The sequence below is a fragment of the Diplotaxodon limnothrissa genome, linkage group LG7, assembly GCF_057381915.1.
Source record: "Diplotaxodon limnothrissa isolate DT_005_m linkage group LG7, D_limnothrissa_male_GT1.1, whole genome shotgun sequence".
NCBI lineage: Eukaryota > Metazoa > Chordata > Actinopteri > Cichliformes > Cichlidae > Diplotaxodon > Diplotaxodon limnothrissa.
In genome coordinates, this window is record NC_140602.1 from 8,395,378 (window position 1) to 8,420,826 (window position 25,449).

Sequence of the window (25,449 nt, forward strand, 5' to 3'; positions counted from 1 at the left end):
TTTAAACATGTATTTTTGAAATTACAGGACAGTAAATGACCAATGTGATTTTTAAAAAATGTAATTTTTACACATCTATTTCTTAAAATTTACGCTCGGAGAATCATGCTATTATTATTTTTATTTTATTCTATTTTATTTATGTATTTATTTATTTTTTCGTCACTGACGCTTTAACACCACTTGGTGTCGCCTGTACTTCTTTAAAGCTCACTAGCCACAAAAGTAAGGCTTCCAAGAATTTAAGGAATACGTCTCTTCCCCGATCCAGGAAAACATGGGAACTTTCACTTTTGCGTTACTTAGCTCGACGGACCGCTGTGTGTGAAAGCTGCTGTTGGTTGTGACTATTCCTACATCAAGATGACAATAAAAATGTTTGTTTTATTTTTTTCAAACAGTTTCTGGTTTCTCTGAATCATTTCCCGTACCGGAGATGACTGAATCTCCCGCAGAAAACTCACAGCTCCTATGTTAGGCACGTTACAGTGAACGCACCAGGACTCCCATTTAAATTCCAGGCCAATCCAAGCCTGTAGCAGGGGTGGGATTTTTCAGCCATGACATGCAAAGTTTTTCAGCGACCCTGTCACTTCGACATCATGGCGTAGCGATGTGCACGGACGGCAGGGTCGTACTGGTGGGCACGGAGAAGTTCAGAACACAACTTTTGTGGATTTTTCTCAGAAAAAACGAGAAGACGAAACTACGGAAGCGCTGAAATTCTTCGAGAAGAGTTTGGGTACGCGTCCTTCTTGAGGCTACAGCTGTGATTTATTGTTGTAGTCTGCTAAAGTTACCGTTTAGTCCGAACAAGCTGCCGCCGTTGAGGCTCGCGCAGATGCGCGCGCATGGCTCACAAAGCTACCGTTTTATGGTCACTTTTCTAACTTTTTATAACCAGCAGGTCCCCGAGCTGTTAGGTTTTGTCTGGTTAGTGAAATCTGACTCGTGTTAGTGAAATCTGACTCGTTAACACTGTAAGAAACGAATGACGCAAAGTGTCCTAAATACCCGACTGTAGACAAAACGTTAATGTTTCAGCTTTACGTTAAATATGTAACAGAAGCTAACTGGAAGAAGTCTGTTTATGACCTGCCACATATCTAATCTCTGCACTGTGCCATTGTTTTCCATCGCCTGAGGCTGCTCTTACCCTCTTTCCCCCTCTGTGTTTTTATCTGTATCTAAAGTAACATTCATTTGGCTTCATTTGCCTTGCCCTAGGTGCTGAATTAGTGGGATTTAGCTTTAGTAGTGATCGTGAACTGCCCCCGAATGTGAAGTAGACTTTCTGGAGTTCCTCTAAGAGACGTAAAACTTAATCAGTTGTTGTGTTATAGTTTGGCCTTTTTGTTTCTTTAAAAAAGCTCTTGAAAGCAGCACACTTGTCTGGAAACCAGATGTTGCCAACAGTAATTTTGGGTGCTTTTCCTTGAATTCATTGATTTACTAACTTAATCCCCTTTTTAATGCTAATTGAAAGCAGTTTAGGTCTTCGCTCTTTGTTCTTCACACACTCCCAGGGGTCACTTTTCAGCATCTTCCTGTCTTCACCGCATTGCAGCCAAAAAAGGAAATGCAAGGAGTTTATATTAAGGAAAATTCCCCAAAAAACAAGCCTACTGTTGTTCGCAGCAGCATAACCAATCTTCTGTATGGCATGTATATTATTCAGTGTTGCATTTCATTGCATGTGCATGAAGATGAAGGACTTCTTAGTCAAGTTAAGACACAAGTTGTGCATTTGTGAGTAATACGAAAAGAATGTGTGATTCCATCCAACACAAATGAACTTCTGCCACGACTGTGCACATACATGCAGGCAGGAAACGCTCTTGGAAGCCCTTCTCACATGAAACACTTTATCTTAAAAACTACATTTCCACCTTTTGGAAGCTGTGTTTACATTGCTACATCACTAATTGCTTGAATACCATTAAGGTTTTTCATGATTTTATTTCCAGCCAGTCTAAAGATGGAGGAAAATTCCCTGTCCACTTTTCAAACCTCTTGCCGGGAGGTATAAAAGTAAAGACAGGCATCCAGGTATTCAGCCATGTTGGAAATAGCTGCAGGTTATTCCTGCAGGTAGCTGATGAATACTCTAAATGTGTCCACACATACACCAAATCCCTGCAGGCACAGGAGTTTACTGCCTATGGCTAAGTAAAGCAACATCAATAAAACCCCACTTTTATTCAGGAAAAACATTGGGAATTTCTTTTGCCTCTTGTGTATGATAAATATCTTAGATACTCTTCTGATTTCTAAATTAAAAGCAGTGAGTTGATTCCTTATTTTGTGCTAAATATACTGTTTTCTGTCTGTGGTAGAAAAGGAGTTTGGCTTTTGTCATAGAAAAACTGTGTAAAGGTGAAGAATGAGTCAAGGCCTGCATGAGTCAAAACATATAAAGTGTTATTATGTGGGCCTACGCTGTCATGTCCACGGAAATTGCCACGTAACTTGGATAAAAACAGACTAAGTAAAACAAACTGTGGTGTAATTTTTGGCCTGGTTTGTCTTTTCTAGTCTTTTCTAACATGACAGCTATTCATCTCAGTACAGACTGCTATCAGTTTTTACAGGCACATGCAACTATCTGTGAAAGAAAATGAGCCAGAGGCTTCTGTTTTGTTGTGTGCTGCCGCTGCATGTGCTGAAGCATAGTTCGCTGGTCACGTGTAACTCAGGAATTAAGATATTCTTTATTTTCTTTCTATACCACGAGTACCGGAGCTCTTAGGGGAGCACCCAGTGAAGTAGGTTTATGTTGCCTAAAGGGACCTGAGCTGCAGGATTTGAAAAGCAATTATAGTGGTCCACTCTCCCTCCTGTATTCATTGTTCTCTGCATGTCTCTGTGAATTACATGGCTGATTTCACCAAGGGGCAAAGCTGCTTTTGCATGTTCTTTCAGTTTACTTTTGAGGCTCTTTTTAGTCTGAAAAGAGTATGCAGGCAGGTGTCAACTGTAGCATTGCAATGCCGTTTTTTTTCCCCCTCCCTCCCAGCCTTTGTGTGCTTATGCAGCTCAGTCAAAACAAACCACTATGATGAACAATAGAGCTCTCTGTTTTGTCTTATGGCTGGTGTAAGTGGTGCTTATAGACAGGCAGACAGAGGGACTCTGTTTGAGAGCGATGCTTGCTCATTGGGAATTTTGAGATGTCTCCTTTGATGGCAGTCTTGGACAGATGCTTAACATGCATCATAAAGGAAAAGTGCCTTATAAATCTAGGTTTATAAGGCTTTGTTACAGTTTGTCATATATAATATGTACCTGTCTCTTTCAAATGTGGAAAATTATGACATTTAATGAACACTTATTTTGTAATTCAAAACAATCACTTGTCCCAGAGCTTTAAAAAAAACGGGACAGACTGTTACCTTGGCTGCTTTCTAGACAACCATCTTATGTTTACACATAACTAAAGCAACATGGAGGCTTCCTGGGACTTGAGGAAAGAGTGCATGTCCCTGTAATTAGGAATTCTTTTTGCTGTGTCCATCCTACATCCAGGATGAAGCTGTGGAAGTGCTCAGAAGGCTGTTTGCACTTATTAGCAGGTTTCAGAGCAGCATGTCTGGTCTTGAGCTGCTGTTTGAAGTATGTTTGCTAAAGGCCATGTGCTAACCCATATTTGCTTTTCTGCTGTGATAGAAAAGCTGACTCAGGCTTTTGAAGGGGATGCCCTGCAGGTCTGGATTCCAGTTTTGTCTCATCATGATCCAAACTCTGTGCTGGCTGCTGTGAAATGCTGAGATATCGCCTCAATAAAAGCCTTCCCTCAATCTGTTTGTAGTTTATGCATTTCAAGCAGTGCTGGCAGGATGTCCTTTTTCTTTTCTCAAGTTGCACAAACCTCACCAATAGCACACATGCCCATAAAACTGTAATGAGCCTGGAATCAAACAGCAGACCAGCAGCCAGGTAAACATTTCCGTATAATAAAATAATTTCATCTATATTTGCTTTAGCCCAGAGAACTTCATAAAAACAAGCTCAAAGAGCGAGCCAAGCTGCTGCAGTACACAAACAGTCAGATTAGACAATAACTTTATTTTTTTATTTTTTTATTCATTTTTTTACCACCAGTTTGCAGGTAATTTTTATTGGCTCTTCGCAGAACTCTTTGTAAACTGGCATCAGCTGAATGATAGATGTTCATCAGTCCACTCAATCCTTTGTTGGTTATCATATCCCTGAGATGAGGGAGCTTAAATAGATAAGGGAGCACTCGGCACTGGCAGTAGATATGGGCAGATGTTGTCCCATTGTTTCCGGTTTCACATCATGATGCTAACAGCATTCACATTATCAGCAGACTCTTAACATCTGAGATTTTACTTTTCTGTTTTTAATGACTAAAATATTGAAAAGCTGTTCTAATTTATTAATTTCTAAACTGCTTTTCTGCCTGCAAAAGCAAAGTGAGTGAAATCCAACTTTGTCAAAGTGTTAATTGAGCAGCTTAACCATGCACTGCTATGAACAGCAGCCGAAACAAAGCTTGCAAGGATGTTAACCAAGGATCCAAAGATGGCTCTGATGTTATAATTGTGTTAACAAGAGAGTGTAATTAAAATAAATGTACATTAGTACCCCTGCACACTACTGTAGCTGATATTATGGCAACTGTTTCTTAGTTATAGCTTCTAAATTATATTGACTTTTGAATTTGTGCTGCTTATTAGCAAACCAAATTCTTATATAAACTAGCATGATTTGTATAATTAATCAATTAGTCAGTTTAGTTTAGATTTTAGCTGACAACCATTCAAAGGTCATCCCTTGCAGGGTTCCTAAAGGGGTTGCAATTGCTTTTTAGGAGTGTCTACACACACAGGCATGAAATATTTATGGATATATGTGCAGAAATATTTGTATACCAGCCCTCGTCCTTCCATGGAAACATTGTAAAATGCTCGAATTCTGCCCTGCCTTTTCTAAATGTCAGGTCTTTTGCAAAATGTGTAGTAAGCAGCTACTGTTGTTACTGAGAGAAGCATTTTTACACACTCAGGATTTTACTGTTGGAATGGTAAATGGTAAATGGCCTGTATTTATATAGCGCTTTTACTAGTCCCTAAGGACCCCAAAGCGCTTTACATATCCAGTCATCCACCCATTCACACACACATTCACACACTGGAAACCACCCAGCACTTTACTGTGGACCAGTGGCATGCTGGGTGCTCATCTCCTCTCAGTCTGCTGTGTGTTGTGTCGAGTCTTGTGTTTTAGTACATGCTTCTTTTACACATAATGGAAACTGTGACCACAGAAATGCTTAAATAACAGTGCTCAGTCTGTGGGTGGTTTCCATAAAGTCTGAAACTGGTGGAACGTCCCAGTGCTGGGCACTCCCAGGATTGAAGGTAGCTGAATAAAGGAAGAGGTGTCAGTGGATGTTTGTGTGCACATGAACATCTCTATTTGCATGCTTAAACATGTACAAATATACAGCAGGGTCTTTCGAACATCAGAGGAGAAAGGGACTGCTGTGTTATTTGGGCAAATCTCCAAGACTGGGACACGAAAATGCATCTTTATTTCAATCCAAACAAAGTTCCCACTGTCCTCTTGATAGGACATTCAGAACACCAGTGTTTTAGATATTGGTTTAATTTAATATTATGTGTGGCATTCATTAGTTTTAGAAAATATACATGAGAACTCTTCAGCACAGAGTTAAACAACAGGAAGTTAAAGAAACTCAACAAATCACCTGATTTTGTTTGTTTTTTGTCTTGTTTTTTTTAAGCTGCCAGAGATGCCTTGCTATCATATAACCATGCAAAAACTGACTTATTTTTATACAGTCAAACCCTACTCAGAATTATGTTGTTTTACCAGCTGTTAAAGACTCGAAACTCATGGCTCAAAGAAACCCAACAGTATTGCAGCTGAATTAATGTTTAATGATACACAAAATTACTTCTTAAAAAAACCAGAGAAGGCCTTGATCCAAGCAGGCAGTGTGTTATCAGATTTAGCCGCCTCCTCATAACACAACGCATGTGTAAAAGTGATTTGGCTGCAGTTTAAAAAAAAATAAAAAATTTTCATTTATTTTTTTTTTTTAAGTTGTGAAAAATGAATGTGGTTAGCTGTGACAGAAACAACTGGCATATCAAAATATGCATAACATCAGATCAAAATTCTTAGCAAAACACAATTTTTATCTTCCAGCACCACAGTGCGCTAAGTTTCTGCCACTTTGCTGCCATCCATAAGTCACAATTTGTAATCATTATCCCAACTGGGTATCTCACAATTTTGATTTGCCTCTGCTAATCAGGAAATTTTATTTTGTTTCGTTTTGTTTTTTGTGGCTTAAACAAGTTTTTAAAAATGTATGCCTGGTTAAAGCTGTAACATTTAAAAAAATCATCCTGTTCAACAGTGAACTGGAAATGCATAACAATAAGTTTCTTTTATGTTCATGAGCAGGCATGTTTGAAAAAATAAAAAAATCTGTAACCTGTAAGTTGAAATGTGAACTGAACTGTAGTTTAAAAAATAGTTTTAAAACATTTACTGTGTTTTGGGGCTAACCCTTTAAACTGGTTTTATTGGTCTTTATAGGTTTGTCAGTGACTGAAGATGATGTCTGATGCCAGCGACATGTTGGCTGCTGCTCTTGAGCAGATGGATGGAATTATAGCAGGTAAACCTCTCCCATTAAAAAGCATCAGCGCAATATTTTACCATGACTTTTAGTACTCGTGAAAGCCTAAAGCAACAAAAGTCTCTGCGGGTCTTCCAGGTTGAGTCAACATTGATAAGCCCTTATCTGGTGTCTTGTTATGGCTTGTTGCACAGCTGACATTCAAGCTGTCATGTGATATCTTGTGCTCTATCTAGCCTTTATTCTTTGCACTTTGAGTCTGTGTAACTCTAAACCAGTGGTTCTTAAACTTTTTCTACCCCTTTTAAAAGCTGGGAAAAGTTAATGCCCCACCCCACGTATTTAACAATAAAAGAATCCAAGTGAAAAAGGTCAATCTGATAGCATCATTAAACTTTTTTTTTTTTGGGGGGGGGGGTCCTTTTTTATTTATTTATTTATTTTTTTACCTATATAAATCTCATCCAGTCACCTATATGCATTACATTTCTCTCCATATCCCTTCCCCCCGCAGTGGGTCTATGCCCAGATAGTGCGGTGTTATAATTTTTAGAAATGTGATACCTATAGTGTGCACAACTGTATTTCCAAAAGGTGGTGTCACTGTCTAAATTCTGAATAAAAACAAATCTCAGGAAGTCATTCATGTTATCACTAATTTAACACAAATGACTTGGCATGACATCATTTGACATGAACTGGTGAAAAGTCGAGAGAAAAAAAAAGTTCTTTAGTCTGATCAATCAGTATTGATGTGATGGGGTGTATTAGTGCTTGTGACATGGGTAACATGCAATTCTGTAAAGGTGCTATTGATGCTGCAGCTTAATTGTAATGTATTCTGCCATCCAGACAATGTCTTTAAGATCTTTGATTATGTTAGCAAGATTATGCCAAACCAGATTCTACTTTAATTAAAGTAGCAAAGGTCTATAAGGAGGGTCCAGAAAATCTGTCAAAGAGAGCCCAACCTGTTGTAAGGATGGAACATTTGTGACTTTGCCAGCCTTTTGTCCTCATCAGAAGGCTTAAAATGTTGCTAGAAAAAGAGGTGATGCAACACAGTGGTAAACATGCCTGTTCCAACCTTTATGAAATAACTTTTTTTTTTTTAAACATACACTTTGACAGTTATTCCGTTTCAGCATTTTTTATAAATTGTGTATTCAGTGTTGGCTTTAAATAATGTGATTACATTTTACACAGCATCCCAACATTTTGGAAAATTATATTGTGCTCTTCAATTACTGTTAGTGCCTGAGCCACAAAATGATTGATGTCCTCTGTAATCTAGCAGATGAGAACTTTTACTCACTAAAGCTTGTCAACAAACATCACATGCAGCATAAGATGACACTGCAGTCTGTCTCTGGACTAATTTTATCCTCATATTTATTCCTGTTGTGATTCTTTTGTCTCAGGTTCCAAAGCTATAGACTACTCCAATGGTTTGTTTGACTGCCAGTCGCCTACGTCACCTTTTATGGGTAGTTTGCGAGCGCTTCACCTTTTGGAAGACCTAAGAAGTGTCCTAGAGTTGATGGACTCGGAGGAAAGGGAGAGTCTACGATGCCAGATCCCCGACTCCACAGCTGACAGCCTTGTTGAGTGGCTCCACGGTCACATGGTAAGACCCTTACTTGTGGATGTTAGAAATATCAGTTGGATTCATGGAAAGAGATAAAGTTTATTAGCAGGTCTTTAGAAATTGAAGCAAACAGACCACTTTTTGCTCTTCTGCCATCCAGAAAAGTGTAGCCTCAGGGTAAACCGTTGTAGCGCTCGTGTTGCATTTTCTGTTTTTGAAATCAGTGCAAGTTGTGTAATCTTGCCAGGTCTCGCTTGGAAATGAGATTTTTAATCTCAATGAGATTTTTTTACTTGGATAAATAAAGGACTAATAATAAAAAAAAATCATGGAAGGAGTTTCTCCTGTGATGGCTGGGCATGAAGTCCTTCAAACAAACTGTAGCACAGCTGGTTTGATTCTGATTGTTGCGTGTGCCAAATTAAAGCTGTATTAATACAGAACAGTGTGGCCAAACAGTCTTGTATCCAAGTCCACAAATGGCTTGTTTGCTAAGCGAAAAAACGCAGAACAATTGTCCTGTTCTGCTGAGTTCCCATGGAATCCAAGATGGATTAGCTGTGTTGGTGTCACAGTTGATGTGCATGCAGCAAGAAACGCACAGACTTCTTGGGAATCAGAGCAGTGACTGGCTGCAGGCCAGTGAGAGTTTTTGTGTAATGCTGTAACCCACTCTGTGTACAGCAGTCTGAATGTGAGCTCTCCATTTCAACCATGTAAGGTTTTATTTGTGCTGGGTGAAGTGGTGTAGCTGCTCAGGCACTTTGAATTTCAGCTGAGAACATTAGTAGACATCAAAGACTTGAGGTTTTGTCTTTAAAGCGTAGGAATACATTATCATACCCTTGCAAATGGCTCAGTAGAGTTCTTCTAATAATTTATTTTTCTCTCCCCAGTCTAACGGACACATTTCATTGGGTGGAGGTGACCATTACCAGGAGAGGCTTTCACGACTAGAGAGTGATAAGGAGTCTCTTGTGCTTCAGGTACCTGCCTAGCAGTAATTCCATAATTTTACCATCTCCTCCACCGTCTATTTTCTGTAAAACTCCTGTGAAGCTCATTAATGTTACTTGTCCCTCTCATCGACCAGTCAAAAACAAGAAAGGGCAGGACTTGTGTTATCAACACTGTAAACAATGGCGGGGGAGAAATCATTTTTGTAACCTAGCAACATCAAGCATTGAAAGAATGCTTGAAGCTCTAAAAATTAGGTCAGGGGTTTGACACACAAAAAACACTTACTGATAAATATTGTTTTACTTAAGAAAATACTTAAACCAACACAGAGTTAAAAGGTGAAAATGGAGCACAGCCTGACGTCCTTAACAAACTCAATAAATCTGCTGCAGCTCTGAAAACTTCAAGAAACTGTGAATTTCTGAATAATAGTTCACATAATGTTTTATTATTGAATTCATTTTTGTTTGTTGATTTTTAATGAATTTCCCTGGGGTGGAAAATGGTTACTAATGTAATTATTAGTCAGTGTTTGTATAATTTATCCAGCTACGGGTGGACTCTCCAGGATCTGGAAAGGAACTGAAACATTGTAAAACCTAACTGGAGGTTTCAAAGCTTGCTTGTGTTTGTGCCCCACATGCAAAAGTTTTATTGCACTTGAACTGTGATCAGATTTGTTTAGTTCTCGCCCTCAATGTTTTTAGGAGCAGGGTATCTGTATATGTTGATTGCATGATTCTACAGCTGCCGCCACCCCTGACGCACTAAGAGAGATTTCTCTTCTGACTTAAAACTCTTAAAAATCTATAATAGTACAAAGAGTGGAACGGATAACTTTGGCTCATCATGTTCTTTAATAACTTGGCCCTTGGTTTGTTTAATATCAGGCTTTGCTGTCCTTTCTAAAATGTGTTACCTTGTGTTCATGCAGGTGAGTGTACTGACAGACCAGGTTGAGGCTCAGGGGGAGAAGATTCGTGATCTGGACTTGTGTTTGGATGAGCACAGGGAGAAGCTCAACGCCACAGAGGAGATGCTGCAACAGGTCTGTGTGTGTTTGTGTGTTTGTCTTACACTCTGAGGACGGGAAGGCTATTCCCAAACCAAAGCCCCCCAGTAGTGAAAGGTGCAAATGGACATATGGTGCAGATGTGTTTGGGTGGTACTGACTCTCAACTGGAAGAGCTGAGTTCACGCCCTCCTGTCAAGTAAACATCTACTGTGTGCACTGCTGTGCTAAGTTTATAAGTGGGTGTAACAGGGGCGTCTTGTTAAAACTGTTAATCATTGAGGTTTTGCAGATGACTTTTTTGTGTCTCCACTTTTACACAATAATGCCTGTACTACCAGTGTTGTTTACACAGATTGTTTGTTTGCTATTACAGGAGCTTCTGTGTAGAACTGCTCTGGAGACTCAGAAGCTTGAGCTTATGTCTGAAGTGTCCAACCTTAAGCTGAAACTCAACAGTATGAAAAACGAGAGGCTTGACTTTGATGACGGATTTAGGGACAGTGAGGTGAACTAATCCTCTTTGTTTCTGAATGTTTCTTTTCTATCTCACTTAACGCACACAGACACACAGACACACACAGACTCAACAATAATGAAACACTCATTTATTTTGTCTTAAACCTGGGGGAGAGAGGATCCCGTCTTATTATCAGTCTCAAAGTCATTTTTATTTCTTGTTGTTAGTGTTTGCTAAACTAGCCATTGACGGTATACCCACATTATTGTAATATTAATTGGATTTTTTTTTTGTTACTTTATTAGACAAGATTTTTATAAAGATGTTGTCAGTCATTTGTTTACTAGAGATGGGAAGGTCTCTGCTTCCCAGATAGACTGAGCAGAATGTCTGGAAAGCTTTCAAACACGTCATGGTCTTGTTGTAGCAGCGCGGCCATCTCTTCCACCCCGCTGGAACAAAAAGCTGCTGTCTGTGTTCCGCCTCACAGCACATAAATCACTTCTTTTCTACAAGCAGCTTCCTCTCATTTTATCACTGCTGCTGCTTGGAAGCACTGATTTGCTGCTTTCAAATGCATTTGTAGTCACTTTATAGAACTTTGTGCTGATACAAGTCACATTTGCAAGATGGGAGCAGTTAATGAGATGTTAAAATTATTCACTTAAATTTCATTTTGGAATCTTAGAGTTAAAATTTTATCTAGAGGACAAAAATTATCCTTCAGTATTTAAGGTGTGACCTGTTCTTTTTTTTTTTTCTTTTTTTTTTCTTTTGTCAGGATTTGATTCTTGAAATTAATGAGCTGCGGTACAGACTGACTGAACTGGAGACTGAAAAACTACAGTATGAAAAGAAACTTAAATCCACTAAGGTGAGTCATCCCAGAGCACTTTACTGGCTGTTTATGTATCTTAAAGACTAGTTTTACCCTTTTTTTTTTTTTTTTAAACAGCCAAAATCCACCATTCTGTTTAAAGTCAATACTTAACGGCTGTTCTTTTGTTCTTTTATGCCCTTTAAAAAATATATAATATCTGTACATCTCTTGTTACCTGGATAAAGTTATTCATGCAACCATTTCAGCTGCTATTTGTATAGTATTATGCTGTAGTCACAGTAGGGAAAGCAGTGGTTTGAGACCACAGCACAGCCAGAATTTTTGCAACTATGCAATGAGCTTGGGATCTTGTTGCCTTGGAAATGGTTCCTTTGCAGATGTGGACGAGGACTGTAATCAGTCACAGTCAGTTGGCATTTGCAGAGCGGCTTTGATGGATCAAAATGGTGATAATACAGTGTCGGTTTTAAATTGAAATGAGGTTGAGTTGGCATTTACAACCCCAATTCCTAAAAAGTTCAGATGCTGTGTAAAATCTGAAGGGGAGGGGGGAAACTGAATGCAATCTATTCATCCATCTATATGTTTTCTTTCGTTTATCCGGGGCTCTGTTACACTATTGGAGCAGCAGCCTAAGCAGAGAAGCCCAGACCTCCCTCTCCCTGGCTAACTCCTCCAGCCTTTTCAGGGAAATACCAAGGTGTTGCCAGGCCAGCTGAGAGATATGTCTCCAGCATGTCCTGCATCTGCCCTGGGACCTCCTCCAGGTGGCGGATGGCTCACCCAGGAGGCGCCCAAGAGAGATCCTAGTAAGATGCCCAAGCCACCTCAACTGGCTCCTTTCAACATGGAGGAGCAGCGGCTCTAATCTAAGTGTCTCCCGGATGGCTGAACTCCTCACCTTATCTCTAAGAAGAGGCCAGCCACTCAGTAAAAGCTAATTTTTCTGCCCCTTGTATCTGCGATCTCGTTCTTTCAGTCACTACCCAAAGCTTGTGACCATAGGTAAATTGAGAGCTTTACATTCATGCTCAGCTCTCTCTTCACCACGATGGACCCGCACAGCATCCGTGTCACTGCACCCAGAGCACCAATCTATCTGTCGATCTCCCACTCAATTCTCTCCTTCCTCGTGAACAAGACCCCGAGATACTTAAACTCCCCCTTTGGGGCAGGAATTCATCCCTGACCCGGAGTGGGCATTCCACCCTTTTCCGCCTGAGGACAATGGCCTCAGATTTGGAAGTGCTGCTTCTCATTCCCACTGCTTCACACTCTGCTCCAAACTGCTCTAGTGTGAGCTGGAGGCCATCATCTGATAAAGCCAGCTTAATCACATCATCTTTGAAAAGCAGAGAGGAGATTCTGAGACCACTGAAGCGAAAAGCTTCTGCCACTTCTACACCTCCTATGGACTTTCTGTCCATAGGAGTTCTGACTTTTTGAAATTGTTTTGTACTTGCAATGTGTTTGTGATTAATCTGCAAAAATTGCAAATCTGTTGACATATGTGGCCAATCTGTTGCTGTCTACGTACACAGAATTTTACATCAAAAAATTTATTTATATTCAGGGTCCAGCCAGAACATCATAAATTTGAAACAGAAATTTCATAGTTCCTCCACAAATGGTGCCACACTGCTGCAGGATGGTGATTTAGCTTCTTCAAAATGACATTGGTGGTCAGCAGCCTTCCTTTTTATGTGGGATATAACCACAATGCAACCATTGACTTGAGTCCTCTATTGCAAAAAGGCTCATCGTAGATGATTTGCACTCACTGGAACAGTGACTCTGATTGATTGCAGTGTAATGGGGTGTTATGAATTAGATGACATATTGACAAACCTTTACCAAATTGTCTGAGAAGGACTGCAGTTATTTGGAGTATAGTTGCCTTCTGCCAGGTAACTGATGCAATTGCTTTGAAGGTGGTCAGTCAGAGGCTGGGGGGTTACTAACCACCATGTTTTTGTTTTTTGTTTGGTTTTTTTCCCCTCTCTCCTGGTCACAAAGAGTTTGTCACCCTTTTGCTTCTTAATCCAATTCCATTAACAACATCTGAGATTTCTTCATGTTTTTTAGGATTTTTTTTCCTTCTCATTCAGAGATTCTCGTGGCTGTTTGAATGCTGTGAATTTAGGTTTTGGTTGCAAAATGAAACAAGTTCAAATATCAAATGGACCCTTAATTGTTACAACACAGACAAGAAAATTGTTTGTTTTACAGTTTGAAAAGAGAAGTTAACCAAGAACACAAAAAGCTAAACTAAACTAGGTGAAGGCCAGCTGACTATCAGACTGCCACCACCCTTTTATATGCTGAAGTTAGAAAAGGTGAAGGAGTGACTCTGCTTACTAGAATTTTCCAGATGATTGCTTTGGATGTTTTCTATCTTATGCTTCTTGAACTGCATGTAGTAACTGCGTGTTGTTTGGGGGTTTTGTTGTTTGTTGCGGCGCCTACTTTTAATCTGCTTTAGTGGTCATTTTCCTGGAAATTTAGATATTCAACATTTCTTGATCTCTTTTTATCTTCTCTCCTTCCCATTTCTGTTTTCTTCTTCTTTCCGTGGCTTGTCTCTTTACTGCTAGTCACTAATGGCCAAGCTTTCTAGCCTGAAAATCAAAATGGGCCAGATGCAGTATGAGAAACAGAGGAAAGAGCACAAACTCCAGGCGATGAAGGTCGGCTTTTCCCAGGATGACTGTTGTGCTTGCTGTATGATTATGGTTTTTTGACCTCTCCCTTTGGCACCTCTTCTTCTTCTTCTTCTTCTTCTTTTTTAATTTTTGAGGCATAAAACGATTAAATCTGGTTAGATTCTGTTTTCACGCTCAAAAATGTATGTATTTTTGCAAATAATTTACTTAACCACGCATCACTGCATTTTGCTATAATGCATGGTTAAGTCAAGTGCAATCAGAAACACCACTTCCTTAAGTCTGCATTTACTAGGCACCAATTTTAGCAAATGCTAATTTTTAAACCACAAGTATGCTTTAATTCTGGGCTTTTGTTGAGTTGGCAGAGTTCTTCTTTCCTGTCCCTCTCTACAATTGTCCCACTCATTTCCTTTTTTTTTTAATCCACTCTATTATAACATGTACAAGATATATCTCTGTGCTTGACTCCTGCTTTGGTCATTTAAACATGTTGGTGTTTTCTTTTTGGAAATGGCTTGCATATTTAATAATATCCAAACACTTCCAGAGATCAGTGCTTATCACCCTCCTCATACTCGTTACCCTCCTGCAGCCTGTGTGCCATGTCATCCTCTGTGAACCCCTGTATTGTGGTTTGTTTGGACTGGGAGTGGGGGAGGTGGTAAAATCTTCTCACTGTTGTCCCCTGGTGAACAGGAGGAGCTAGCCATACTGAGGCGGCAGCTGGAGGGCAAAGACGGAGAGATGAGGAGACTGCAGGACGAGACGGGCTTCAAGGCCATCGGCTTGAACGGTGCAGAGCCCACAGACAGAGGTGGGGAAACCAGACAGATCACACGCCTCGCTGAAGATCAGCATTCCTGATGTTTATTTGGAGCAAGTTTTTACTTTATAATTTCTTGTCCTGTTTAGTCTCTCATCCAGATGAAACTCTTAGAAAGAGGCTGAAAGAAAAACGTAAGGGGGGTTTTTATGTCTGTGATTTTATTATTGCACTCACCTCCACCCCTATTTGCATGAACGAGCATGAGCCATCTGAACTCTGCTTGTCCATTATAACCAGTTCCAGTGCTAGTACCCAACCACAGCGCGCCACATCTCAACTTTTTTTTTTAATGGCACGAATCTTGTCACTAATTTTTAATGCCCGGCTACAACAGCAACGAGAACAGTTTGCCTTGTGTTTTTTAGCAGGAATGAAGAATGAACTGTTTGTTGTGACCATTCAGACTGCTTACTCCACCTTCTGACTCATGTCTTCCAACGTTAATCACCTACCTCTCTTCACCAGCAACCTGTGTGTGCGTGTGTGCGCACCCTGCTAACCTGTCCTGCTGTTGTGCTTTTCAGTATCTTTCATGTACAGCTGTCTTAATAAATGTCCACTTTCCCATCAGTTATATATACTATACTCTACATTCATCTGTATAGAACAGTTTCATTTTTCATGCACAGCACACACTCTCCATGATTCTCTATATTGAAGTACAAATTACAAGTGTCCATTTTAAGAATCCTATTGACTAAAGCAAAAACACAAGCTACCTTCATGTCTTGAGCATACCTTTTAAACATTTACAGTGCAGGTGAGGAAAAATAAGCGAGGCCCCCGAGTTTAATAACTAGTCAAACTTTTCTTGGGTAGAAGTAACCTTGAATAAACATTTGTAGCTGTAGACCAGACCAGTGTAATGTTTAACAGGCATGGGTTTTTTTTGACAGTTTATCCTTAGGACTGCTTCTGCTCAGCCAGATTCTCAAAATGTTTCAGTATGAATGAGTTTCTTGAGGTCATTCTGCAGCTTTTCTATTAGGTTCACTCCAGAAGAAGGATTTTCTTTGTAGTCATCCTTGAGTAGATTTATTTCAAAGTTTTGGCCTTTTGTTTCACTGCCAACAATAACAGTTTGAGAGATATAAGCATAATTTGCAGTGTGAACTTAAAAAGAAAAATGAGGAAACTGAACAAGTGGAGGACAAAAAAAGTTCTGTTCATCCATCTGTTTTCTGAAGTATCAGAAATGTTCTAGGTGAAAGGGTGGCTGTGAAGAAAGAAGGGAAACTGGTAGAAAAGGCTGAGGTATGCCAAAATACACAAGCACTGAAAGGGACCGCTAACAGAGTGTGTATCAGTGTGTTGAAAAGTGGAAATGTTTGAGCAAAGGTTAACATGTGAAACACCCGCTCACACCAACACTGTGTGTACGTTTGGTTTCTAAAAAGCAGTGTGGCCGTGATGTTGCTGGACTGACAGCCTGTAATGTTGCATCCTGTATGTTAAATTTTACATATCCTCACATTTTAACACCCTCAGACTTCACACCAGGAACTCTTTCAGTAATCTTTTTCTCCCTCTCTAGATGTGGAAGTCCAGAGGATGAAGAAGGCAGTGGAGTCTTTGATGGCAGCAAATGAAGAAAAGGTACATGTGACCAACTAGGACAGGGGTGTCAAACTCAAATACACAGTGGGCCAAAATTCAAAACTGGAACAAAGTCGCGGGCTAACATTAATATTTATTGAAAAAAAAAAATCTTCCTCCAGATATAAGAATGAATCTTTTCTTACGGACTCAAACAAGTTTTGCTGAAAAACTGAATATGGAACAAGCAAAGCTTAATACTAAACAATATATATATTAGCTGTATAATACCAGTAAGCCAGCTCTAATAGTAATTTGGTATGGCTTCGTGGGCCAAATTTGGTTTGGCCCACAGAGTTTGACACCTATGAACTAGGATTCACCTTGTATCACATACCAGCTACCCAAAGCTGCTCCGGGGGGGAAAAACTGACCTCATTTTTCTTTTTCTTTACCTTTTCCTTTGCAGGATCGTAAAATTGAAGAACTGAAACAGTCACTGCTGCGGTACAAGAAAGTTCAAGACATGGTGATGTCCGTGCAGGGAAAGAAAGGTTAGACTCAGACTTACAATCTAAAAATTTAAGTATTTTGACAAATTTACATAAAATTTGATTCACAGGATTTAAAAACTGACATTAATGATGTGCTAAAATAATGCATTTTAAGCTTTAGCTGCCACACAGACCCTTCATCTATCCCTGGGTTGCTTGCCTTTTCCCCTTGTTGTTTGTATAGTCTTGTGTGTGAAAACTTTTGACCTACTTCCTACATCTTGTAAACAGGATCATGTGTTAAATAATTTGATTTTATATTTTGGTCCATTACAGAAACAAAGACAAACGATAATGAGCACATTGAGAGTTCTGGTGATGGATGCACCACAGTCCCAGCTAGCTCTCCGTCTGTGGAGTCAGAAAAACAAGAAGGCACAGATGCTGAACAACTGAGAGGGAAAAGCCCAGATGAGGTTTGTGGAGAGGGAGAGGAGATGCTGCAAAGGGCCACGGGTCGGTCTCAAACTTGGTCGGTGCGTCTCAGTCATGTGGCATGCGGTTGCCTGTTCACCCACTAAGCTAAACTGGCACCCATGGTATCACTATTTAAATAGCAGAGAACATGAGATATTTTTAATTTTACTTTTACTGTTTTTCCTCCCCTGGAGCGACTTCACATATCATTAAACTCTAAAGTGCTCAGTAAAACACTCACTCTCACAAAAACTTCACATTAATTTCACTCCTTTGGAAATGAGTGTTGAAGAGCTGGACAACCAATTAGTTGAATAACATCTTTTGTCAGATCTCTGTATGCAGATTTAGACTGTTCTCAGGGACTCTGTAGAGTTTTTAAGTCACAGTTTTATTGCATTTAAATCTTCTTTTGTCTTTCTGACCCCGACTCAGATGGAAAGCCCCAGTAGACTAAGTGAAGAGCCCTCGCCTTCACCCAGCCCGTCTGATCCAGAGAGAGTGTCAGAATCTGAACCGGCAGATGCAGAAAGGTAAAGATTTTATGTGTTATACATGACTTTGTTTTTATTTTAACAATATTTTTAATTTACAAATTAAAAAACAAATAACCGGAGAACACTAGACACCAAAGAACCAAACAAACAGCAAATCCAAACATGGAAAACCACCAATCCTAGTGGAATCTCTTTCATATTCTTCACTGACAAACACAGTGAAATGGTGCTCATTCTGCCTGCATGTGTCTTGTATTTATATTACAATGCTGTAACTTGCCAGGAATTACATATTTTCACATTAAAATCTCAGAGTATTGGAAGCTCTCACTGCAATTTACGCTATAAATAAAGTGTAAATTTACACTGTAAATTGTGGTAAGAGCAGTGAAGCATGCTGTTTAATGTGCGTATATATTTAAATGATCCGGGGCAGTCCATGTGGCGTTGCACCACGTGTTTGACGTGTCACTGAGTGCTTGTTCTCATCTAATTTCCTGTCACACTCCACTGCAAAATGAACACAATGGAGCATTTAATAAGTATAAGACATGGTATTGTGCATTCAAGGAAGGAGAAAGGAGTGTGATTATTGTTAAGGATTGGTCATCTCCTTAGTATTATTTATTTTATTGTGAATGCATGTTTGCATGCTTGTTAGTACAGAAGTATAAAGACATAACATATTAGGATCGACTAAACCATTCACTTGACAGATGCTGCTGTAGTCCTGACACATGTTTTGTCCATTTCCTGCAGATGGTGTGTCGGGAAGTATCTACGTGTGGTTAATAATGTCCTGTAGACTCGCACTGCTAAGTAAAGTATAATGTTTAAAGTGATTTGCGTTGTGCTTTCAGCAGTCAAGAGAACACAAAGACTGTGACTCAGGATCACCTGGATGGGAGCAAAACTGAGCAGGTATGGGCAGAAATGACGTTGGCTAAAAACTGAAGACTGATTCTGTCTATTGTGATTTTTTTTTTTTTTTCTCCCCCACTAATTTACCTCAAACTGCTTTTTCCAGCCTTACCCATTTTTTTCCTTTCACATTTGAATTGTCTTTCATTTTAGTTTTTCTGGCATTTAGTATATGGAAGTACAGAATCTGTATACAAGCAATGTTTTTGTACTCTCAGAAGACAAGTGAGGAGATCGGTAGCATCAGTGAAAAGCCACCCATAAATCCTTCAGCCACCTTACCTGCCACCGTAGAGGACGATCCCTTTGGCTCGAGAAAGGCTCGGTCGTCTTTTGGAAAAGGTTTCTTCAAGATCCGCGGAGGCAAGAAGACGACCAGTAGTCCAAGCCTTGGTGAGTGCAAACGGAATGATTTGAGATCATGGAGTTAGTGGAAATGTGCTTTGTTCAGCTTTTAACCCACTACATGGTGAGAGTTTCTTCACATTTTTTCTCCCCCCCAAGACACACCCATGGAGTACACTATGGACCAAGACCATAATTTACAGCCCACAGGCTGTGGTCCCAGTTTAATTATGGAACTGTGTTTCTGGGCTGGTGTTTGTCCTTCGTCCTGTCTATGTGCTTTTTATATTTTTTTGTGTGTGTGTGTGTGTGTGTGTGTGTGTGTGTGTGTGTGTGTGTGTGTGTGTGTGTGTGTTGTACACTTGTATATCTGCATCCCATCTCCCCAATCCCATTATTATTTCACTCATAATTTCTGGCCTCTTGTTCTTTTCTGTTGGACCCTGTCCTGTGTGTTGTGCTCTTTGTAACACATGAAGACCGCAGCAGGAGTGCGAGTGCGCCTATGCTAGGTACAGTATAGATCACAAGTCACGGTAGAGTTGCACTAGTTGTCCAGAGAAAGCAAACTGCTGAATATTTCTGTCTGCAATTTCTGATCTCATCCATTCACTTCACTGACATCTTTTTTTAGTTTAATAGCTCCAGTACTTTGTCTCTGTTCTTTGTTGCACAAACTTCTGTACCTGTGTATGTTGAGTGTGCTGTAGTGTACGTAGATTTTGCCATGTTCCTGCATGTTTTTGCCTACACTCCTTTGTTTCTTTTAAAGCTTTCCCCGAGCACAAAGCTGTGCTGAGATCCAGATTATTCGATAAAATAATTTAAACGGCTCTCAAAGACCTTCCAACTAAATCTAAAACAAAGTAACAATCCTTTTCTCAGGCAGTGAACAGTGTCTGCATGCATGCCATTCTAGAGAGCGTATCGCTTTGCTCACAGTGACCTCTCCGGAGTCCTCATGTGCCTGTCTCAGTGTATTCTGGCTCTTTGCACTGACCCTGTGCAGCAGCTCTGTCTGCCTTATCCTCATGATGCTGATGCTGATCTGCTGGCATTTGTTTGCACAGCTGAAACAGAACGACAGGGTACGGACCATCTCGATCTGGCAGGGCTGCCACAGAGGTCGAATAACAGTGACAGCACACACACGCTCCCCACTACTCCAGAAAGCAGAAAAAAATCCAAAGGAATAAAAAAGCTCTTTGGGAAGTGAGTAGAAAACCTGTAAACATCCTCCCTCTGAGTGTTCTTTTTTTAAGTATTTAACTTTAATGTCTTATTGTTCAGGTTAAAAAGGAGCCAGTCTACCACATTTAACTTGGATGACAATCTACCAGAGGGTGAGTTCAAGCGAGGAGGAGTGCGTGCCACAGCAGGACCCAGACTGGGTTGGTCTCGTGATCTTCAAAGGGTCAACAAGTGAGTCAGTGCATTCAGCATGAATAATGAAAGTCACAATGTGGTTTCCCTGTTTTGAATCTGTGTTGTACAGTGAATGTAGTGTTTGTTTGAATAATAAAGATGTAACAAGTGCATGTACTACAACTGATCTACGTCCACAGGGGCGTGTCTGCATGCCTATTTCATTGTTGACTCTTCTCTTTTCTTGTGTAGTGACGTAGACGCTCCCTTTGCACGCTGGCCGAAGGATCAGGTGTGCGACTGGCTGCAGGAGCAGGGTCTTGGTCTTTATGTAAACATGGCTCGCGCGTGGATCTCCTCTGGACAGACGCTGCTACAGGCCTCGCAGCTGGACCTGGAGAGGGTGCGATGAAGCAGAAGAATTTAATAAGTTTACCAACACTGGAAGAAAAGCAAAGTATTCCTGCCCTCAACTTCCTGTGTAGTAACTGGGGAATGTTGTATGTTTAATCCAAACTTGTGGAACGTTTAGGAGCTGGGCATCAAACACCCGCTGCACAGAAAGAAGCTCCAGCTGGCTCTTCAGGCCCTCGGCTCAGAGGAGGAGGACAATAAGGGAAAGCTGGACTACAACTGGGTGACAAGTAAGTACCAGCTGCTAGTTGAAGATATGAGTCGGTTGGTCAGTTTTTTATGTTTGTGATGTTTTACTTGATGTTCTACTCGAGTTAATAATTGATGTAATTCTCTCTGCCTCTTCTCAGGATGGCTGGATGACATCGGCCTGCCTCAGTATAAGACCCAGTTTGATGAGGGAAGAGTGGACGGTCGCATGCTGCACTACATGACTGTGGTGAGTGCCGATAGGAGACATTCACTCCCCTCACAGACCCTGTGGATAAGCTGGGCTGATGACTCTAGTGTCACCTCATGTTAGTGTTACTGCACAGAGCTCCAGTGGTGATGGAAGCCTCACTACAAAGCAAGTTTAATAAACCAGGAATATGTTTTTATTAGGAGGATTAAAGAAGTCTAATTTATTTTACATAGACCCTGAGCACTTACACCAGTGGATGGAGAGGTCAATAGCAACAATACTTCTTTGCATACATACATTTCTTTTCATATCACGTTATGGAAAAAAAGACCAAGAGAATTTCTCTTCCAACTCTTCTGTTTTGCCTCACAGCGGACTAAACCCTCCTTACGTTCACAAACAACAGCTCGTTTCACAACATTTAACAGCCAAATAATTAAAAGCTTGAAAAGGAAAAATGTCCATACAAAATGTAGTCAACTTCTGAAAAGAACAGTGCAGACGCAAACTAAAAATGTTTGGTTTGTGCATTTTCTCACTTGGCCCTCATGGTGCTCCCTCAAGGTAAGTAAGCTTTAATACTCATTCTTAAATGTACCCTCTTCTTATGGCACATTTTTAGTCTCACTCTTTAATCCTGGTGTTGAAAAAAGCGTAATCTTTGCCATTGGTAAGTCAAAAATTCAAGTTAACAACTTCAAATTTCAAGTTAGTTTCTCAATTTTCAGTTATTTTCTCAGAAGTTTGAGGAGCTTCCATAACCTTGGCCTTAAGTAAAGAACATTTACAGCAAATAGCGCCTCAGTGCTCTGGGAAAGGCAGTAAGACCCCCTTTACAGTGTGTTAACTGAACTTCATGGCATCTATTTTAATTATTCTCCCAGAGAACTGATTGGTTGGTATGCTCTGCTCTTAGAAAGCTCTGATCTGTTATTTCAAACAATGTTTCACAGGAACAGGTAAGATGTGCAGCATGAGTTAGCTCTGATGTATCAGTCAGAAGTGACCTGGCATGATAAAAATAAAGTTTCCTCTCTAATCCCAGATTCACCCTCTCAGGTATTTGTATTTCAGCACTGGCTCTCTGATCCTCTTTAAGCTCTGATGTCTTGTGTTTTTAAGGATAACAATCACAGTTTAGTCAATCTTAGAGCAAATCACTGATATCTTTTTTTGTCCAACAGGATGACCTGCTTTCCCTGAAGGTGGGCAGCGTTCTGCATCACCTCAGCATCAAGAGAGCTATTCAAGTCCTCCGACTCAACAACTATGAGCCTAACTGCCTCCGTCGCCGGCCGTCAGACGAGGTGTGCTCGCTTTAACAGCCTGTTCTGCTGCTCGGCCCACTGACTTTACATAGCTATGAGTATGTGTGAACACACTGTGCTTGTGGTTTGTACTTTGTGTCTGTAGAACAACATTTCACCGGCAGAGATTTCCCAGTGGACCAACCACAGGGTGATGGAGTGGCTGAGGTCTGTGGATCTCGCTGAATATGCTCCCAACCTGAGAGGCAGCGGCGTCCATGGGGGCCTGATGGTGAGAGAGTTAGTTGCTAATTTCCCTGGAAGAGCAGACGCTGTCCTGGGTTGTGTCCGCTCCTAATACACCAAATTCCCGCTCAGGTTCTGGAGCCACGGTTCAATGTGGAGACGATGGCTTTGCTGCTGAACATCCCCCCCAACAAGACTCTGCTGCGGCGCCACCTTGCCACACATTTCAACCTGCTCATTGGTTCAGAGGCCCAGCAGCTCAAACAGGAGTGTCTCGAAAACCCAGACTACACTTTGCTTACTGCAACCACTAAGGTCAAGGTAAAGCACGAGTTCCCACAGACAGACCGTCCTCTCTTACTACAAGTACTACAATTACTTCTCAGAGTACTTACAAGGAAAATATGTTGGAAATGCTTTTTCCTGTGTATTCTCTTTAAATGGGTAACAAGTTGAGAGATTTGATTTGACAAAGTGATATTAAAGTTTAGTTTCTCATGGAAATTAAATGTGCCTACACATTAATTTAAAGGAATTTTAAGTCACTAAAACTGGCATCAAAACCTTGTAACCATAAAATCATTGCCAGAAAATTCAACAAAGTTTTTGTTTGTTTTGTTTAAATCTTGTGATATCAGTTTATATCAGTTTGCATATGATTTTTAGTTCGTATCCTTTTTGCTCCATCTGGCATTTTTGTGCAACATATTACTTAAAATTTTATTGTGCAATTTATTCCAGGAGGAAAAATGACACTGATGATGCAGAGGTCTCAAAAACTCACTGATCAAATATGATGACCTTTTTGTGTTTTTTCTAAATCAGAGGTTGGTATGTGTGCGTTCCTGTGCGAATGTATGTAGTACTTACCTGTCCTCTCTCTCTGGTTCACACCAGCCAAAGAAACTATCATTCGGTAATTTTGGCAGTCTGAGGAAGAAAAAGCAGGAAGAGAACGAGGAGTATGTGTGTCCGATGGACGTGGAGATGCCAAAGGGTCGGAGCTTCCAAAAAGGCTTCGAGCTCCAAATCTATGAAGATGACCTCGACCGGCTAGAACAGGTGAGCATATTCTTCAGCATTCATTAATGATTTGCTTAATTTAAAAAAAAAAAAAGTCATATTAAATTTGTGCTCTATTGCTTTCTGCTCACAGATGGAGGACTCTGAGGGAACCGTGAGACAGATTGGTGCTTTCTCTGAGGGCATTCAGAATCTGACGGTGAGAACCAGGAACAATTACTCACTGATTATTGTTTCCACGGCTTCTGATAGTAAACTTAATGCTTTTCTCTCATTTACCAGAGCATGCTGAAAGACGACGAACTCTTCAAAGAGATCTCCAATTCTCCGAACCCCAGCGTAACCGACGACGACTCCAACGCATGAGGCTGTCAGCATCAGACCTGATCCTGCTGTGAATGAAACTCTGTGCCAACCCTCTCCACTTGCACACACACGTCTCAACAAAAAAACAAGAATGCTCCCACATTTTCCTCATTTTTAGTGTTACATTCAAAGAAGAGCCAAAAGTATTAGCGTCGTGTCTTTCTAGTTGATTTTTAAATGTTGAAGCCTTCGGTCCAGAGGCCACTTTCACTCCTGAACTTAGTCTTCATTACTCCCGACTGATGTCAGAGGGAACATGTAGGATAACACCACTGTTTGCCTGCCAGCTGGTTTCTGGAGATATTATTTCTGTGTTCTATTCGGGTACCTTCCTGTTTTAACTGAAGTGAAAACCAGCAAAAAATAAAAAACATCTAGAAAATGCCTATATAGATTTAATATATGACTTTTAAATTGCCTTTTGACTGTGGCAATGCTAGAAGAAAGAGTTGGACTAGAAGTGATGTGTTGAGACTGTTTCCATTTTGAAGTTATAAAGAAAAAAACCCTCAAACAGCTGCTATGTTTTCTACACAACTGAACCCTGCTAAAGAAATGAGAACAGTCTTTAAATATTATTCTGTCACTTATACATTTACAAATGTGCATATACAGTATAAAGCAAGAATCTCGCTGCATGTTTTGAAACTGCAACACAGTCATATAAGAACTCATCATTGTTTTTACCAAAAAAGGATTTTTAATGGAAACCTGCAGTTATTTCTGGGGAAATGTTGTGCTGCAAGGAAACGTCTGGTTTTCTCAAAGCGATAATGCCCTCTGCAGCTCTCCACCTTCCCTGAAAAGATGTCCTTTTTGTACACTTATGCAATTAATAAATCAATAAAGTAATTTAAATATGTTTGTTTTCTTTGAAGAAATTAAATCCACACCTGTCACAATGTCAGATTTTTTTCAAGCGTCGGGGACGCAAGAACTCTCTAATGTTGGTCGATAATGTTGACCGATAATTGGAGATGACAAAATGTGCTCTACACAACTCAGAATCAGAAAGGGTTTTATTGCCAAATGTTGAGCAGGTTTACAACATTAGGAAATTGCTGCTCTGTAATCAGGATTTCTGTGTTTTGTTCAACAATTAAATCCTCCACAAAGACTTTTATT

The 25,449-nt window shown here is 40.2% G+C and overlaps 1 protein-coding gene across 7 annotated transcripts; it reads left to right on the plus strand.

Moving 5' to 3' along the window:
* The first annotated feature begins 554 nt into the window (after positions 1-554).
* ppfibp1b (PPFIA binding protein 1b) lies at positions 555-25,449 on the plus strand. 7 transcript variants are annotated; one of them, XM_085359110.1, is made up of 28 exons: positions 555-742; positions 6,595-6,676; positions 8,059-8,264; positions 9,122-9,211; positions 10,120-10,233; positions 10,574-10,705; positions 11,439-11,531; positions 14,093-14,185; positions 14,861-14,978; positions 15,077-15,121; positions 16,525-16,586; positions 16,996-17,080; positions 17,357-17,556; positions 17,933-18,030; positions 18,855-18,915; positions 19,134-19,308; positions 19,740-19,772; positions 20,331-20,472; positions 20,551-20,682; positions 20,878-21,028; positions 21,158-21,269; positions 21,390-21,478; positions 22,627-22,749; positions 22,856-22,981; positions 23,068-23,256; positions 23,833-23,997; positions 24,092-24,157; positions 24,241-25,449. In XM_085359110.1, exons 2-28 carry the CDS (start codon positions 6,613-6,615, stop codon positions 24,322-24,324), a joined length of 3,048 nt encoding a protein of 1,015 aa, XP_085215236.1. In that variant the 5' UTR covers positions 555-742; positions 6,595-6,612; the 3' UTR covers positions 24,325-25,449. The 7 variants fall into 7 exon arrangements, with proteins under 7 accessions (XP_085215236.1, XP_085215230.1, XP_085215232.1 ...); XM_085359104.1 differs by lacking the exon at positions 14,093-14,185 and having other exon boundaries at positions 17,357-17,496; XM_085359106.1 differs by lacking the exon at positions 14,093-14,185 and having other exon boundaries at positions 17,357-17,496; positions 19,137-19,308.